This window comes from Excalfactoria chinensis, chromosome 5 (assembly GCF_039878825.1).
Source record: "Excalfactoria chinensis isolate bCotChi1 chromosome 5, bCotChi1.hap2, whole genome shotgun sequence".
In the NCBI taxonomy this organism is placed as follows: domain Eukaryota; kingdom Metazoa; phylum Chordata; class Aves; order Galliformes; family Phasianidae; genus Excalfactoria; species Excalfactoria chinensis.
The window spans coordinates 15,149,578-15,168,973 of NC_092829.1; the positions used below are offsets into that span (position 1 = coordinate 15,149,578).

At 38.8% G+C, this 19,396-nt stretch overlaps 1 protein-coding gene across 2 annotated transcripts in view; it reads left to right on the plus strand.

Annotated features, from left to right (window-relative positions):
* Positions 1 to 18,483, plus strand: part of TTC7B (tetratricopeptide repeat domain 7B) — a 114,776-nt gene extending 96,293 nt beyond the window's left edge. For both annotated transcript variants that reach the window (XM_072338611.1, XM_072338612.1), the window contains one exon: positions 17,480 to 18,483. In XM_072338611.1, the coding sequence (XP_072194712.1) occupies positions 17,480 to 17,701 (222 nt within the window). In that variant the 3' untranslated portion in view covers positions 17,702 to 18,483. The remainder of the gene's footprint in view (positions 1 to 17,479) is intronic.
* The last annotated feature ends 913 nt before the right edge of the window (positions 18,484 to 19,396 follow it).

Below are 19,396 nucleotides of genomic sequence, written 5' to 3' on the forward strand. Positions count from 1 at the left end.
CAGGCAAGGCAGACTGTTCTTAAGAGAACCAAAAGTGACCTAATCAATGATGATGAATTGTTACTTCTGACTGGGAGCTGTGCCTGCTTGTTTATAAAAGTCTTTTACCTTATACTCATCAAGCAGAAACAGGCCCACCGTAGTACAAAACTAGAGATCTAGAAGCAACTGTCCCTTAGGAAATTTTTTTAGTGTTTCCTTTTGCCAGGGTTGTCTCAAGCAGCCACATCACACGGATAAATTGTCTACTCTGGTAAAGAGTTTTCTCTGCAAATCCCCAGTCTGGAATAGCTTGTTTCTGTCTCTTTACCTCTCCCATCCATCTCATTTTAAATTTCATTTGAAGACCTCTATTCCATTTACTGGAGTTTTATTTCCCAACCAGTCAATGTTGTATTTCGTTCTTCTGCTCATGCTTCTACAGTTTGCCCAGGGAAATGGTAGTGCCCTGTCCCTGGAGATGTTCATGGTCAGGTTGGATGGGGCTCAGAGCAACCCAAACAAGCTGGAGGTGTCCCTGTTCATTGCAGGAGAGATGGACTAGATGACATTTAAGGGTGCCTTACAACTCAAATGATTCTATGATTCCATGATTTAAAGATGAGGTGAACTTTGCAATTGGGAGAGTTGTACGAAGAGCGTAATACAATTTCTCCAAGATTAGCTTTCTTTAAATATAGGCATCATTTTCTAGTATCTATCTGATTTTAGACAAAAATAAAGAATTGGCCTTTAAGTTTAGTGCCAGAAATTTTTTGTCAGGAATTTTTTATCACAGATAATCAAACTAACAGATAAAATAATTACTTCAGTTAGCTTTAGCTCCATGGGAAAATTTGAAGTGTGTTTTGATGCAACATTAACATCTACACTGATATTGCAAGCCTGTGTCCTGGTAAACTGTCAGTGATGCTGTTATTAAGCATCTTGGTAAGTTTAGAGAATAAAATTGTACCTGGCTGCATTGGAGAGCTGCAGATAGTATGACAACAAAGGTACTTGGCATGGCAGATCGTTAAGACAATTACTGAAATCAATTTGCTCATTAGACTTTCTTTAAAATGTAAAGTCTAGATATCTTTAAAAGGTCACAGCATTTGTATTCTTTGAGTGATTAACATACTAAGCTTCATCTGTATTTTTCTCTGTCTATGTAGTTTATTTCCGGTCTAGAAATGTGGAAACTGAAGTTCAGAGGCTGCAACTTAACTAACTCTAAATATGATATAACCCTTCTGATTTCTAATTCTGTACATTACATTCATGAGAAACGTTTAATTCTCATTCTTATTCTTTCCAATGCATTTGAATTCTGAAGAAAATTATTTTCTCTATGGGAATCTCTGCTGTATCAGTCAGTCTTGACAGGGCACCCTCATCAGTATTCCTGCTGGAGGAGCCTGAGGGGGGGCCTTCTTTGGATTTTTCCTTGCCAAGTGCTTAACAGAAATTTAGAAGGGTTTTCCCTTATGATATTTAAATCTATTATTTTGTGATAGGTGGACATCCTATTAAAATCTAGATATCATTTATCAGTGAAAATTATATATATGATATATCATGTATATATATTTCTATGTGTGTGTTTTCATAGTTACTGCCTTTGCATGCAGTTGAAGTGAAAGGTATATATGGCAGCTCCCTGATAGCCATTTCTGCTCACAGTCAAATGAGGCCATTGCCTCATATTCACTACAGAACTTTTAATGGTCTTAAATTATAAATCAGTCAATTTACATCTCATGTTCCCCAAGTATCCTCCTTTCTGTAAGAATTGGTGAACACTGTCTTAGATTTGCTCAGTGAATGCAGTATTCCCCAAATCATTGCACCTGAGGTGGCTGATGATGGGTTTGGACAGCAGACTCAGAATTATCTGTGGCATGAGCACTTTGATTCATATTTGATCTGGTTTTGAGAGTTCAGTTAAACTTGACACCGTGCTATAGTGAAGGCTGTAAACGTGAACTACTTTCATAGATCTTTTGTTTCTTATCTCTTACTTTATTTTTTGGTGCAAAGTTCAAAATTCAAGAAGAAACAGTTTCAAGCAGCACTAAGCCTGAAGGCTCTTGAGGCCTAAAGGAAAAAGAATTGCTGCTTTCATTGTGATGAGTTGCTAGTTTTTCTCAGATACTCTGCTCAGGTCTGTGCTTTGATGCGCTCTCCTGTCTTTCAAATCAGATTCCTGCCTGGGTTTAGATAAAGAAGCTAAGCTTTGTTTTGACCTTCAGGGAAAGATGGAAGATAGAGTAGCCCCCAGTGTGAACTTTTGAACACATATATAACTTCTGCATATTTTCTTATGAGTGGGATTCAAAGAACTAATATTATAAATATCCTTTGGTAATTTTGTTTGTTCTTCTATTTACCATGATATTACCATTATAGTCTTGAGTAAGACTTTTCAGGCCAGCTCTGTCTACCTATGGAAGTGTATCCTATGTTAGCTCAGTAATATTATCAAACCATAACTCTGCTTCCGCTCCGATTAATGGGAGACAATCTAGAAAGAGAAGATCTAAAGTTTCTCAAAATGGTTTGTAAATACTCATCATTGTCCAGATTCCAATACTGAATGTAGTTTTGTACGTGTATTGTTTTAAAGTGCAGTTAACAGTTACTCCTGAAACTAAAAATGCTCTCTACATGACAACATCTTCTTTTTGCTCATCTCTGACCAAAGTTGTTTTGACTATATTTAATTTTTTCACACAAATTTGAGAAACCCTTCATTACAGCAGAATCTTGTGTGACGGTTTAGGAAGCTGCTTTTCAAGGAATAGCCCTCATGTTACTTTTTAAAGTTGATTTTTTTTAAGAGATCCTTTCTTTCCCAAGAACTGGTTTAAAGCTGAAGGGAGAAGAATTATTAGCAAAGCATCAATTTGATAAAATGAAATGCTTTTACCCATATGCTTCACATAAAGCATTTGAACTGGAAGAAGTCTTCAGCCTTGCAGTACTGATGTCTGAATGGAACAAATGAAGCAAAGCGATTAATTAACAAAGCACCTACTTGGCAGAGGTAGGAAAGCAATAACATTGTCTACACTGGTAAAACCTGAGCATTGCAAGGGGAGAATGCTACTCAAGGCGTTAAAGCAACATAGCATTGTCTAGAAGGTTCTTTAAGATATAAGCACTTGATTCTTTTTTTTTTTTTTTCCTAAATGCTTTGGATTGTTGTCATATAATACAGAGAAAAATCCCAACGTTTTGAAATGCTTCTCTATTACCCCAGGAACTAAACTTCATAAGAGGTTATTAATGTTTCTTATAGGATGTGTCTGAAATAAACATTCCAGGTCAGTGTTTCTCCAGGTAGTATTTCAGTTATCCATGATTTGCTCAGTGCAGTCTCAGCCACTATTGTTACTGTTTACTCCACACACCTTGACCTTGCTATCTGCTGATATCCTTAGGAAGTTGGGTTTACCAAATGATTATTTGAATGTGTGTTTTTCAGCGTTCCCTTCATAACTTTTAAATTCTTGAGCCAATTTCATCTGAACAGAAGCGATGATCTGAGCTAATAGTAATAAAAATAGCATTTAGTGTACTGCTAGTTTTATGAAAATGGAGGCAAAAGGGAAGATTACTGGGGTCAGTTCCCTGCTGCAGGAATGTAAGACAGCATCCTCAGAAAACCAAACCAGACTTTGTTATGGTCAGTGTTCATGGAGCTAGTTGTTGAAAGTTAACTTGTTAAAATTATTTAAGAACATAACATAATATATTATGTGTGTTAGCTGTATAACTTGGCATCACAGAATATTTAGACAAAATCATGCATTACGAGTGTTAAAAAAAAGCAACAAAAAACACCACAACAACAAATAACAAGAAACCAGCCAACATTTGCATTTGGTATGGATTTCGTAGAACATACAGTGTGAAAATTGTTTCAGAGCTCTAAATCTATGCAGACAACAGTTGTGTTAGGGGGCACTTTGAAAACTACTTGCCTTATGGCCTGGGAGATCTGACCTACTTTCTGCCTTGGTTTCCAAATTAAACTTCCTCTGCTGGACAGGGGAGTTTGCTACCTTAGAATAAGTAATTGGAAACAAAGACATGGTTTCAGAAGTACCTGCTCTCACTTAAAAACAAAGCCCTTTATTCTAAGTGGGAAGCAAGTATTACTTTAAAAGAGTTGTTGTCAAGCAGTTACAAATGCTCATAGGAGGAGCAGGCAAACCCCTATCAGCTGCAGACTCTTTTCAATTTCCAGTTTTTTCATGCTCTGTGCTACAACTTGTCCTGACAGCTGATGATAGTTTCTCTGTGATTCTGTCTGGATTTTAATTTATGACCATTTGAAAAAGTCATAGCCACAATGGTATTGGAACAGATGGTGTTATGAGGGTCACAGACCCGAAGACTTACCAGAGGGCTATGAAATGCTATGACACTGATGCAGTCTGTGATGATGCTTTGTCATGTTAATTGAATGCCTTGCCAGAATTTGGTAGGTTACAGTTGCCAGAAATAACTGTTCTTGATGTAAAGTCTAAAACAGTATGATACGCTGTCAGATCTATTAAAGTAATTGATGCATCAAACCAAATTTCTTTTAAAGCTGTGATATGATAGTGAGAGCAGATGGTGATCTCCGTTGAAAATAAATGATGTAGCCCTAGCCTAGGCATCCAAAGTCATCTTATAAAATTGTAGGGAGATCTATTAGTAGGTGCAGTCTTTCTGTTATGCGTATTACATTTGATTCAATACAACATTTACATCTAAATGGTTTTTGCCTAAGATAGAACCTCTGAATGCTAAACACAATAGCTGACAGGAGGGGTTTGTATCTCCCTGCGCTCAGTGGTTGCTGTAAGTTCCAGCATTCTCACATGCCCCACTAAAACTACACTGCTGCTGTCAGTCTTATCTTTGAAAGCGGAAGCTGCCGCTCTGCATCTTAGCTCTTTTCTCAGTGAGCATCAGCTTCCCAGTTTGCTTATTCTGATGGAATCATAGCCTTGTGTGGGATGGCCTTTTCTGTCATTCTTGTGTTCTTCCTGCCAGCTGTGCACTAGAACTAGAAAACTGTGAACTAGAAAAGTGGCTCAAATGGCCAAAATTCTGACACTTTTGGAATCAGGAATCAAATCTGATTCATCAGCCTGTCAGCTGGTACTGGCAAGCCAAAGGGAAGGGCTGAAAGAGAAACTGCATTCAGAATTACACTCATTTTCTTTGCAGATTTGGGCCTTGTGCATTAACTTACTCTGCAGTTTAGAAAATGGATTCAGAGCAGTGAACTAACAGCAGCATATGATTTAAAGTGCTGCGTCAATCAGTGCAGTGATGGAAAACCACTTATGAAAAGTCCAGAACCACATTATCTCATTTTGTCTCAGTCTTTACCAGGAATGTAGTATTTATCATGGATGACAAAAGCAAACCAAGCAATATGGAAATAGAGGTGAGCACTTGCTGGTGAAAGAGTATGGAGAAGCCAGCCAGAGTTCTGGCAGAACTTGTACATGAAATAATGTAAGTAAGATGTCCACTAAGAGCTGATGAAACTTAAGCTACAGAAAGGTTGTAGGATAGTCGATGTAGTACCTATACTGGCAAAGAGCAGTTACAGGGGAGAGGTCTCAGTTTAATGAAAAGTGAGACCCGGAGAACCTCCAGGCCTTGGATTACAGACACAAATATAAAATACAAGAGCAAGGCTGGATCCTCTGCCTATGAGACTGGGGCTGCTAGCTGAACTGAGCCGTTGATGAGTTGGCTAAGCCACTACAAGGCATCATGTTCTCTGCTCTCACCATGAGTTCTGTGAGGCTACTGGATTTTCCTTCCATAGGGAAGGTGATGTTTGTGCTCTGCAGGTTAACTCATGACCCCAGATATGCAGTAAAAGCAAAACAAAACAAAACAAAATCCCAGTACCTGAGACCAACCAATAGGGCAAGTGTACCATCAGTGTGAACTGAAGTGTGGATTTCAATGGGGTTTCCTCCCAGGCTAGCCCTGTCCTTCTTTTGTAAGAAGTGATATGACTGGATGAAAAAAATGGGTCTGTAGCTTCATATCACACTTGTTCTGATCCACAATGAGCATTTAGGTGACTGAACCGCAGCTGTGGAAAATCCCTGAAGCATTTCCTGAGAGGTGTGGCAACAGGATTAAACTGAAAATATTTTGTTAGCAAGTTCTATGTAAACTATGAACAGTGATCCACAAAAAGACAGATGTGAGAAAATCAGATCAATTTACACGTGCTGCACAGATTACAGGTAGGTCACATTAAACTGTATTTACCTTGTTTGCCTCCAAACCGGAGTTAGAAAAAGCTAAGTTGCTGAAATGTGCTGCTGTTTTAAACATCTTTGTTTTACTGGCTTTTTTTTGTCTTTGAGATTTCTCTCTAAAAATTACAGTTTCTTTCCTAACTTTTTGGAAGATAATGTCTTAAAGTATTTGCAATTTTTTGAGGCTGTATGAAAGATCAGTATGCAAAGAGGTGTTTTACTTTTTTTCTTAGTGTTATTGGCCTTTTGTTAGCCAGTGATTGCAGTTTGACTCCTGTGATCTCTGCCTGATGGTGCACAGATGAGAGGGTGTATGGCTTCTGTTGGTACTGAAACAGCCATCCCTTACGGATGGGTCTGCTGGTAGCTGTTCTGTCAGACTGATAGTTTGGTGGTTTACCACCTACACCTGCCATCTTTTATTGAACAATCTGAAGATGAGAAAGTGAGTGCATGCCCTCAGATGCTGGAAGCCTCTTTGCAAAACGCCAGTCTCTCTTCATTGCAGTGCATTGGCTTGAGGAGCAGATGGCAGCTTAGCATTTGCTTTGGTGCGGTGCAAATGGCTTTTGCCTGGGGATGTTGTTGGAGCTCTCACAGTCTCTCTTCCTAGGCCAAAGTGCAAAACTCTTCCTAGTGACTCTTGGCTTGGTAAGGAACTCTGCTTCATTAAATTAACCTTTTGTTCTTAGAAATGATTGCAATACCAGTCCAGTATGTGCTGCTATGGTGTCATAACACTTCTGAAACAATGACTGTAGCCATAGACTTAGCTACAACAAATGCACATACATGTGCAAAAGTCTCTAGCTAGGGGTAAGAGAAAAAAATGTCAATGCATTTAAATCTTCACATTTCTATTTGTATTTTATTTTAATAATAAAAGGACTGGTCATCTTTTATACTGCAGTTCTAACTCAATAGTTAATACAGTAGTTGTCAGAATGTTTGAAAGAATTATGTATGCATAAAAGCAAAAATACTCTGGAAAATCTTCATTCACTTCTGATGAATTTTCCAAAGTCCCAAAAGTTCAGATTAGTGTTGATATCACTAAGTGTATACAGAAACAGCCTTGCAAATAGCTATATTTTAGGTAACAATTTCCAAAGTTATTGCTTTGAAGTATTCTATGAATTCTCTTAATTATAACGTTTAAGCTCTGAGCCTCGTTTGGATTTACAACTGGGTTTTTTGTCTTTGACACTCTGGTTGTTCAACAGACTTTAGATTGATTATTTTTTTCATTAGAAAATGTATTCAGTTTTTCTAATTGCTATTTACACAGGCCACCTGTAGGTTCATTGTGATTTTCTAGATAACCTTTCATTAATGAAGAATAGCAATATACCTTCCGAAATGTCAGTTTGCTACTTCTTTGTGTTTCTTCTTTAATGGTATCAGTGGCTGACCAGTATCAAGAAATACATGTTGTTCTGTCCAGGGTTCATAATTTTGCATGGGTCACAAGTTTGCAAAAGCAGGAATGTCAAATGCAGTAAAACAAAATCTAGTCTTTAGACAGTGGAGTAAGGAAACTGATGAGTTCACAGTATCCTCAGGTCCTTTAAAATATCAAGCTTTTGCTCAAATCTTCGAATATGGACTCAGCAAGCTGATTCTCAGGCTATTCCCTTCCATAATCCCCATCTGAGCTTTTTTTTCCAGCCTTTTCTGCATTTTTATCATTTTTGGAGTATTTGTTTATTTGCTTTTCCTCTTTTGGCAATTGAAAACGCTTCTATCTTAGCCCTGTGTCTTGAGGAACAGAACTTCACCCTGCTTCTCGCCCTGTGGCTCGGAAGTTGGAAAATAATGGCATCAGTAGGAAGTGGCACCCGGGAGGCTCTGTAGGTAGCATGATGATGCAGTAGTAAATCCAGCCTTGCTTTTGAAACCAGGCAACGTCACGATGCAACCACAGATTCTACTGATAAAATGTTAGGATTCCAATAGTGAATTATAGTGTAACGAGGTCGTGCGCTTGTATCTATAAAATGTCTGAGGAGGGAAAAAGGGATGAGCATGTAAGTGACATCCAAGAATATACTGAGTGTATGAGGAAGGTGGGGAGGTGCTGATATCACAGCTGGGAGGAAATGTAAAACATTTGGCACCAGAGGGCAAATACTCCAAATTCAGAACAGACCACAGTCTGAAGACTGAGGCTGCACGTTGTTGTTCCCTGATCCAGCAGGGTGGTACAGCACTGCTTGAGCCATGGCAGTCTGATGGCTGGAAGGAGACCTGTCGTGTTTCCACTGTGTGTAGACAAAGAGTGTTAAGAGTCTCAGTGTGATATTCAAATGGGGGTAAAGCATTATATTACCTCTTAAGCTATGAGCTTTTCACTCCATCAGTAAGGTATCTTACTTCCAGTGCACTTGTTGGTGTTGAATTAGTCAAACCATATAGAACTCACCATGTAATGTGGTACTGATGCTGCATTTTTATAAGCCAATATGAAGTTCAAATAAATTGTAAATCAAAGCTATGGCAGCCAATTGTATAATCATGTTATTTTATGGGGGGAAAAGCGTCCCTTGAGAGCTTCATCTCAGTAGGGAACTGTGATCAGCAACTTAAACAAAGCCAAACAAACTTTCCATTTTGACACTCTGTGTTATCAGCCATGCACAGTAACAAACTAAAAGGCAAACATGCTTCTGCTAGAAGGGGTCAGTCATTTTCGAGGGGTTATAAATACACAGATGCACCAACAACCACGCATGTTCATTATTTCATGCTGGCAATGTAGAGTTCAATGAGTAACAAAGCCCAAGTTGTTGTTTCACGATTCTGTTGCCAAGCGGTAGGTTTTCTCCTAGCAACAAGTGTTTTGCAGCAGGGGAAGCAATTGGATCCCTGAGGGGGTATGTTGGGACTGGGGGCAGGGTAAAACATAACAGACTGGGGCTTGGGAGCTTTAGTGGTGACACCAAATACGCAGCTAAATTCCTGTGTGAAAGGCAATATTTCAGCATAGGCAATGAGCAAAAATGTTGGCTGCAGGCACAGATTCGCATTTGTTCATCAGTTGCTTTGCTCTTGTGACTGATCAGCTGTAGTGCTATCAGCTGCTCATAAAATAAAATAATCCACACAGAGCTGCAAAAATATTCTACTTTCTGCATATTCCATTTTAGTTCTTCAAACAAATTTCATGTTTTATCTCAGTTCAAAGAGTTTCATATTCTACATTGTTGGAAACAAATGAGTTGTACGTTGCATTTTCTTTCTGAGTTCAAAAAGTTTCTGTATTTAATTTACAGTGAATGATCTTTACTTGTGTTTTGTTGTTGTTGTTATTTTTAGACCTTACAAATATGGACACCCTTCAGAATCCTTACATTATAAAGCATCCATATCTGTCATAGCAGACATAGCGCTATGCTTGTTTCTGATGGAATGGCTCATTTCAATCTGATGTTTAATGCCAGAGCATTTTCATACTTGTAGAAAATAGCTACTTACAATGACTAAACATGTAACTGTTCCTGGTACACTCCTTCCAAAGAAGGAATTAATACACAATTTCTTGACTGAAGTAACACTTCCAGTAAATGGACATGTTACAGTACAAATTCATCAACTAACAGGAAAACAGGAGGGTGTAGCATATAAATAATGTGCTATTTTACTCTACATAATTGTGAAGTACGTGGAATCAAAAAGACACGTGGAATTAAAAAAGCAGCATGTATATTGATCATAGCATGTACTTAGATATGTATTTTTAATCAGAGAAGATGGGAAACATCACCAACAGAATTTTTCTTATTTGTCCACATATCATGAAAATAACTCATAGTTTTCTCTCACCAACACTTCTGTTTCGTTATTATAGCACAACACTGTCAAGTCTCTGGTAAACTTTAGTTTGATAGATTTGTTTGAAAATAGCAGCCACCTTAACACATGCGAAATAGGCTGAAAAAGCAATGTGCAAGAAGGGGCAGCTTTGTGATGCTAAATTTACTGTGCATATGGATATGCGATGCATGCATTGCATATTAAGTTTTAACTGTTTATGGTCATAATTCTTCATTTTCAAGTTTTTAAATAAGATTGCATGTTTCTATCATGTATTACAGTGAATTCTCATACTGGGAATTAAAAAGAAGTTTATATAAAGAAAAAGAACTGGAAATGTGGTAATTTCTCTATGTCTTTCATAGTAACTTTTAAAATCATTATTTCCAACATGAGAATATAGCTGTATATCTGATTATATATTTGCAGCTTTTAGCTTTTTTTAGGTTTCTGCAGGTCATCAGTGAATTGGGCAAATGCTATTTTCATTGTTCTTCTGTCTCTCTCCTTATTAAAAGCAAAATTGGCCCACTTCAGTTTTCATATTCGCATAAAGTTTTGTTACTGTTTTTGCAAGAGAAAATTTCAACTCTGAGAAATATTTTTAGGTGAAAAGGGGCCAAATTTAGATGCTCTTTAGAGAACTCTTGTAATAGATCATCCTAGGAAAAAATACAGCCTGACAATTTTATCTGGTAGAACTGACATTTCCATATTTGAGGTCTCTTGCAGCTCAACAGGCTGCAAATCTTCAGCAGAACTGATGCTTTTTTGCATGTTAAGTGGCTACATTTCTTCTTCTGGTGCTCTCCATTTCTACCACTTACCAGTTTCTTTCTCTGCAGTTGTGAGAGTTCAGTGCTCAGTATTTAGTGTCATCTCTCAAGAAGGCAAAATTGCAAATGGGTGGATGGTCCAAGATTGCATCCTTTCTTTTCTGCTTTGAAAAATAAAAAAAAAAAAAAAAAAAAAAAAAAAAAAGACTTTTGAGAACATCTCCTACTTAGGGTGTGTGTTTTTCTCAAAGAAAATGAAATTGTTTGTCTCGGTCTCCAATGGACAAAGGAAGACCTCTTAAGTGGTTCTTCTGTTGAGTTTGGGAAGTTTATTTTCCAGGTGTAATGGACAAGCAGTGAGATGATTCCACCTCAAGAAAGCCTCCTGCTCACTTGGGCATATTTGTGGTAGCAATGGTAATGGGAGGATGGTTGAACTAGACGATCTTGTAGGCCCTTTCCAGCCTTGTGATTCTATGATTCTATGATTAGTCACATAGAAGAAACCACAGCGATCACTATAAATAGCGTTGTGTTTTTTGTTTGTTTTTGTTATGTTTGGTAGTTCTTTCAAATAATACATGTGGCATGATAAAGCTCTGGTTTGCTGAGCTGTACGATGAGTGATAATTGCAGCTGTTATTTTTTAATAATTAGTTTCATAGAAAAAAAATTAGACTTTCATTTCCCCAAAAGCACATGAAAAGAAGTGACCTTCCTAGACTCATCTAAATAGCTGTTCTGATAATGTCTTCAAAATCAGAAATTAGTTATTTAAGTGGTTTTCCATTTCTGTTCTGTATTTATTTTTCTAGATGCGTGGTTTCCATTGACTGTTTGGTTAATCATTATGACAGGTTAATTTGCAGAAGAGAAAAAGCCCATTTGCTGAAAAGAAGGTTCCCTGCAGTGAAGACTACACTACGTGCTTATTTAAGCTTTATGCAATTGCTTCTTGTATCATGTTGTTCAGACTGAGTGATATTTTGTTAATAATAACGGTAGGTTTGCTAACTGAAGGCTTTACATGGAGACTGTCATGCTGCATTGGGAAATTAGAATTAATTTGAATGTTTTTCTTTTTATAAATACTTAGATTTAGCTAATGAAAAATAACTTTACTACACTGAAAATAAAAAGGGGAAAAGGACTATGCTGAATATAATTTTGGCATGTCAAAATACAGTTTTGGCCTCTTAAAGTCTGTACTAAATTCTGTGATTGGTTTCCTGCTGCTCTCGGCATAGCCCAGATTTTGAAGCTGTCTTGTTTATGCAGGGTCCGGATGGGTACATAATGTCTTACTGAATGTTAACAAGGTGGTCTGAAGATTTAGTCCTGTTGAAGTCAATACTTAATTAAAGATCTTGCACTACATGCATTTGAAAATTCCACTGTGCATCCTGCTGTGCCCAAAAGGCAGTATTTTGTCATTTCGGTTTTCTTTCAAAATTAAGTTGGGTATTTTTACCATAATTTTGTCTTTCAATCTTTGTATTCATTAATTGGATATTTCTTGCACTTGCTTCTTCAGTGTAACCCAAGCAATTTAGAGAAAGTCCTTCAAACAACAGAAGCATCAAGTTGTGACATTATATAAGCATGCCATTATTGTCTCACTTTCCACTAATGACCAGAAAGAAAGTGGGTATTCAGTTGATGGAAAACCTGATATTGGACCAGGAATAATGGGGGCTCGCGGTCATCTTCCAAACCATCAGAGCATGCAAGCTTTTTCCATAAGCTCAGCCTGAAACATGAATTGTTTTACACCCTGCTGCTACAAGCAGAAGGCTGTTGCAAAAACTCCCTGCTCCAATTGCCAGGAATGCTCACACCTTTTTTTGGTAATCTTACTCACAGCCAATTTCTACACATCTATTTTTCTGCCAACATTATTCTCTAACTAAAATAGTTTTTCTCTATTCTGTTCTACTGTGTTTATAACAAGTAAACTCATCTCTCAGTTTTTTATTTGCTAGGTTAAACAAACCAAGTCTGCCAGTCTTCTCTTGTAAATCAAGATTTTTACTGATCATCCCAATAGTCATTTTCTGTACTTGTTCTAGTTTGAATGATGTCTGTAGTGCAGGAACGACACAAAGTGCCAGGGGATGCCTTCCTATTGTTGTGTACAGCTTTCTATGCACTGGAAATCTCTCCTGATGTCACCTGTGTTTCCCTCTTCCACACTGACACCTTTTCACACTATCACCCTATGGCTGCCTGATCGATCCAAGGCACTCTCCCAAGCTACTTGCAGTTGACAGGCTTACACCGTACTGCAGACCTGTTTTGTTGCTGCCCTGTTATTTTCCACTTGCTGTTAATGACTTCTGCTGCATTTCTATTACTCCAGTTCTCATGATCAGCCTGTTGTTTCTGTATTGTATCCTCTTAGCTTTATCATCAGTCTTGTAATTCTTGTGATGTTGTGAATTAAAACATTAAACAAGATTAGCCCTCAGATGCTATCCAAAACACAGAAGATATAATCCCTGTTCCACCATATATGCAAGATAAGTATAAATGAAGATTATTCATCCAAATGTTTTGGATGGAACATTACGATATTTCTGTGTATTCAGACTCAATAGCTGTTTTTAATGACCATGTTTGTGCAGGTACCTAGGAGATACTGAATAAAAACAAATGACATGTTTTGACAACAGTGCTAAGGGCCCTTAAGTGAGGGTTGGGCTCTATTTGGCTGAGCATTATGAAAACAGATGTTCTTGAGAAACGAACAAAGAGTAGCAGTTCTTTATGTGGGGCAATGTGCAGTGAGGTATAAAGATGCTAAGAGAGGGAACAAGCACATGTGAAATCATTAAATAAACAGAGGGAGGCTTTGTGTCTTTAGATAGAATGAGGAAAGATATTCAAGATCTTGAAAATAAACTGTGGCGAAAATTGGAACCTCTTTTTCTCCATTTTTGTTAATTTCTGGTGGATTTTTTTCTGTTTGTGTAGAGCCTCGTTTTCCAGTGACTCAAGTATTTACCTGTCATGGGCAGCAAACAATAATATTTTTGTAGGAACTCAGGCCTCGTGCACTCTTGAAATTGGACTGTCCTTGTTACTCCTGTCTCTGAACCCCAGCAATGGCCTGGGCGTGATTAAGGGCCATTGGCCTCTTCTGATGCAGGCAGAATCTGAAATCCATGAATTTCTGAGAGCAGTTGATTGTTTGTAGTGACCAGTGGAAATGGCAACGAATTACAGGAACAGACATGAAACACTCCTTGGTGTGCAATGGCGGCACACCAGACAAAAAAGGTTCAAAGATTCCCTTTACTTTGTCTATGCAGATTCTGGTGACAATTTTCTGTTTGTTTTTTGAGGTACAAAATCAACCTCTGAGTGTAAAATTGGCTAAAAGAGGAATATAGAGAAGGGTTTATGTTTTTGCCAAAAACAGCTGCCAAAAATTGACAGAAAACATACCAAAAAATCAGCAAACCAAACACAGGGAAATGTTACAAATAAAATGGGTACTGAGCTGCAAATTGAAGGAACCCACTCAAAGTGGAGGCTTTTATAGCAGTAAGCTAAAAGCAAATGCCATAAATTTATCACTTTCATGTGAAAGAGATGCAATGGGATGCTTTGTCTTAGCAGAATGCCAACAGTTGCATTAAACACCTGTCATGTAGTGCAGCATTTTAAAATGTACAGAGAACAAATAGGTTGGGCGTATCTGTGTAACTCTTGAGAAAGTTACAGTTTTCTTTCTGTATTTGTGGAATGGTGCTTTTCCTCCTAATATTTCTTATTACTTACCAGGGCGATTATATAACAGTTTTTCTAATTGATTCAGGTTCCAGAATTGCTGTGGGATCTGTCAAAGTGTGTGTGTGATTTTAAAGTACCATGCCAGGTCTGCAGGTGTGAGCCTTACGTCACTGAGGTACAACTTGGAGTTTATGCAGAGCTGAGGTGTTTCTCAAGCTCATCTCCAGTCATTGAGAGATCTAGCATTACTTTGCTGATGAATGTTGTCAGTACATTTACATTTACCTAAATAGGTAATGGCCAGGACTAGTAGCTTTGAGTTTTTAGTTCCACTAAGGAAGCAAAGTGAATTTACAAGTTAAAGGCTATTATAATCTGTATTGACTGTTGGGAAATCTTAGAGGAGTTTTTGTTTATCTTTTTTGTTGTCTTTTTTTTTTGCTGAAGAGTTGAGTATGGGGGTAAGTGTATGCTGACAGCTGGTAGGGTGGAGGTCAATGTTCTTGGCTGGGTGATGGTGTGGGGTCACTGCAGGATGCTGCTGTATGATAGACATGCCTGCTCCTTTTCCCGTTGCCAGTAGCATAATGCTTCATAGAGCAAAGCCAGGCTAAGACCACAGACAAAAATATTCTGTGCCTCAGAATTTTAATGAAGTCATTTGGGAAGGAGATACAAGCTGGACACTGGCTGGGTATGACATCTGACCATCATTCTGAGGGAGTATGCGAGTCAGATGATACGATGCCTTCTTTCTCTAGATCACTTGTTTGAGCTCAGCCCACAGCTACATGAGCAAATGTTGCTATCCTTTTGATGTTCTACATTAAACAAATCTAATTTTCTCTCCCATTTGTTCTTTGGATGCAAAGCTTGTCACCCAGACGCTGCTGCCCAGAGCTGGAGTCCTCCTATTATCCCATTGGTAGGATATCCACCATTCTCCATGCCAGAGAACGTCTGTGTGTCATCCTTTAAAAGGCTATGGCCTCTAAGTCATGAGGGAGCAAAACCTGACTGTCCAAGCCAGAGCACTTTCTTCACAAGTGCTAGGTGGCTTATATTCTTAGTAAAGTATGGCAGCCATCAAGCAATGAATATTTACTCATGTTCTGTCAGCTGGGTAGTCTCCACTGCACTTTTTTTCCAAACAGAATTGAGCAGATTTAGCATAGCTTATTTCTGTTCCAGTCAATAGGATTAGAGCTGTAGGATTTGGTTGCTTCCTTTGGTCTTGAAAAGAACAGCCTTAATCTTCAGCAAGTGGGGAAAATAGTCTGGTATACTTGGGGAAAAAAAATAATTTGCAAACAACCCAGGTAAATGACCAGAATGAAATGTACAAATCATTAATTTTTGAGAATGAATTAGAGATTCAGGTGTTGAAAATCAGTAATGCTTTTCGAGTTTCTAAGGTTGGATGGTTGTACTAAACTGACTGCATGCAAACGGCACACACACACATGTATATATTCATAGGTTTCATATCCTTGCTTCATTTTTAGTAGTTTCTCATCTGACACGTACCAGTCACTAGTAATCACTTTCCTGCAGGGAAAAAATACCATCTCTGAACGTTATCTGATTATTATTATTTTTTTAATTGGAAATATTCTTCACCCACTCTGGAAATCCTGACTCATTGACAGCTCAAAAAACCCATGACCAGAAAAGCCCTCTAGTACCTTTATGACAGAATATCTGCTTGCCAAATTAGCCTTTGTTGCATTTAGTTACTTGCCAGAACTATACCGTGTGTTCCTTCTGTGGTTGTTTTGGGGTGCGTGGTCTGTTCTGTTGCTCTGTGAGATGCAGCTGGCAGTCTGTGCCTGCTGAATGCCCGCCTGGTGAGCAGAATTCCAGAAACTCATGGGGGACAATTCAGGGTTTGCATAAAAATTCAGTATTTTCTACTTATCGATTCTTCAGAGTGATGATTTGAGGGACAGATTTACAGAGGGAAATAAAAGATGTGGAGGTCTGAGTAGTGGGGGACTGCGAGAGGGGGAGCTGTAAGGGGGAGCTTGCAATCAGGACACCTCTCTAGTAAGAAAGATATTTGGTCCATGTGCATTTTGCTGTACAGTGTCCAGAAGTAAGAATGCATAACAATGTTACGATTGTTATAATATTAGAATAGTACTCCTTTATTATTGGGTCACTCTGAAACTTTTCCTGCACAATGATAATAATGAATACGATGGATGGAGATTTCTGCTGCTTCATTCAGACTCTGTCATAGTGGACACTCCTGGAGTGTCCTGAGCATGTTACTTGGATCTAAGCCCTTATAGGAAGGCATAGAATCTGTATCTAGAAAGTTCCTGAACTAGTTTTCCTCCTGCTGGACCCCTATAATATACTGGTGCAATATTTGTCCCAGGGCACTTCCATTCTGCAGGTTGAGACCAGTGTCATGGCTGTTGCCCGTGGAGCTGAACTCAGTTCTTTCACTGCCCTAGCTGAGAGCTGATGGTGCCAAGTTCCCATCTCAGGTGTTGCAGGACTCGGTCTGGGTGCTGAGATATGCCTGCAGGATATGAGCAGCACTTCAGGGCACACACCTTAAAAAAACCTTAATCAAGCTCACCACAAAAGCTCCAGTATTTACTTCCTTTGATGAATGGGAGGAGATTTTGTTGTTCAATTTGTTTTTTGCATTCCAGTGTCTTTGTTTCTGGTCCAAAGCCACTTGACTTCTTGTTGAATTGCCTGCTTCAACCCTGCTCCATGTCTTTAAATGAAAAAGATGCACGTGGTATGGTCTGTAGCACTCTGAACCCATCCACTACCTACGTTTATTTAATTGCTGCAACATACCATTTGAGATTCAGGAGTACCCCCACTGTGGCCAGTCTCAACTGTTTTTCTGCTGTGTTTCTGCAGGCATTGATACTTCACCAGCTTGGGCGCTACAGCTTGGCCGAAAAGATTCTCAGAGATGCTGTGCAGGTGAACTCCACGGCCCACGAGGTCTGGAATGGCCTGGGTGAGGTGCTGCAGGCTCAAGGCAATGATGATGCTGCGACTGAATGCTTCCTGACGGCACTGGAGCTTGAAGCCAGCAGTCCTGTTGTCCCATTTACAATCATCCCAAGAGTTCTTTGAGAGGGTATTTTGACCGACTTATTCTGATCTGACTTCTGGGTGTGGAAACCCAGTGTTTCAGGCTGCCTGGTAACTGATTAGTTTGCAAAACCTTAGAGCGGCAGGTAACAAACTCATCTTCTGTGGGAAAGTGGCCAAAACAGTGTCATGATGCATTCTGTTGCTTAGCTGAGAGGACAGAATGGCTAACCAGAGCCAAACCAGTCATATCGCCAATGTTTTTACCCTGGTAGTTTTGAAACTTCATGATATTGTTCCTGAACGATGTGCCATATTTTGTTAGTGATACTTGAGTGTTACATAAAATTATAATGGAATCAACTACCAAACGTAGAATAATATATTCAAGTTAAAATTCAGTGGCAGAGCAGACTATTTTTAACAAGCCTGTTATGAAAACTGTTTTCTTCCTGCCTCTCAACCTCTTTTGGCCCAAAGTCAAAATGTGAATTTTCTGTTTCCATCTCTATTTTAGTCCAGGCCAGAGAATCAGTTGAGTTCTTGTTTTTAGTTGTTAATAACTGTGATGTGTGGCTAACTGTTATCTCTATTTAGAGCAAAGGCTGAGTACAAGAATATTTATATTTTACCAATGTATGCCTGTTAAAAAAAATATATTAGTTATTTAAGTTTAACTTTTTTATGTGAATTCAGAGTTTATTTATCGATGGAAATATGTAAAAAGAACCTCAAATGGAATATTTACCGACATTCCTTATTCGTGACCCACACTTGGCTAAATGGGAAGATTATGTTAATAATAAAATGATTTTTAAATGGAACCCTTTCTGTGCTCTGGTTATCTGCCTAGGGGGTAAGAGATGTCTTGTAAACACATGCTGTTGATGTGGGATCTGTGGCTGGCTGGCCTTGATCAGCAACACCAAAGTTAAATGCCTTGATAGAGACTGGAGAACACAGGCTGCTGTGCTCTTTGCCAATACTTACAGTTATTTGAGATTTCAGATTTCCCTAAGTCTTCACTACTACTCTCTTTTACACTCCTCCTATTCCAGCTCTCGTTGAAGCCAGATTATTCTACTTCTACATACCACATGGACTTTTCCATATATATTATTAGTGTTTGGGAAGAGCACATTAAACATTTATACACTATTCTCAACATCTCCCACTCTTTACTTCCCTTGAAGGAAAAGTTGCCTGGTAACATTACTGCCATATTGATATAATAGGGTCATACAGTTAGCAGACAAATACTGGCTAGAGTTTTCCTGGGATGCACAGGTAAGAGACATTTGTTGCCATGAGGACCCACACACTCGTTAGCCGAAATCACTTCTTCCACACAAGTGCTTCAGGAAGAAGTCTTGCTCTCCTGTTGATCCCTGCTTCAGTGTTAGTCCTTCACACCTGTGGCCAGGAAGAGGCAGCATTCTGGCAGAGCATGTCTGCAGGTGCGCCTGCCTTGGGCCTGCTGCCTCCTGTGAGAGGCTGCATGGTTGGGCCACCTGTGGCAGACGCTTTGTGAAGCCCAACACACCTGCATGTGAACAGTCACCCCATGAAGAGCACTGAGTCAGCCAGCACAGCATCTAAAGGATCTGAAATAGAAAGGCAGTAGGCACTAGATGCCTTTGGCTTATGAAAAGCTTTGGAGAAGGCCCACCAACAGATACAAACAAACCCTTGTAAGGTTCTTATCTTCTGCTGTCAGAGAACTGCATCAGATTCTTA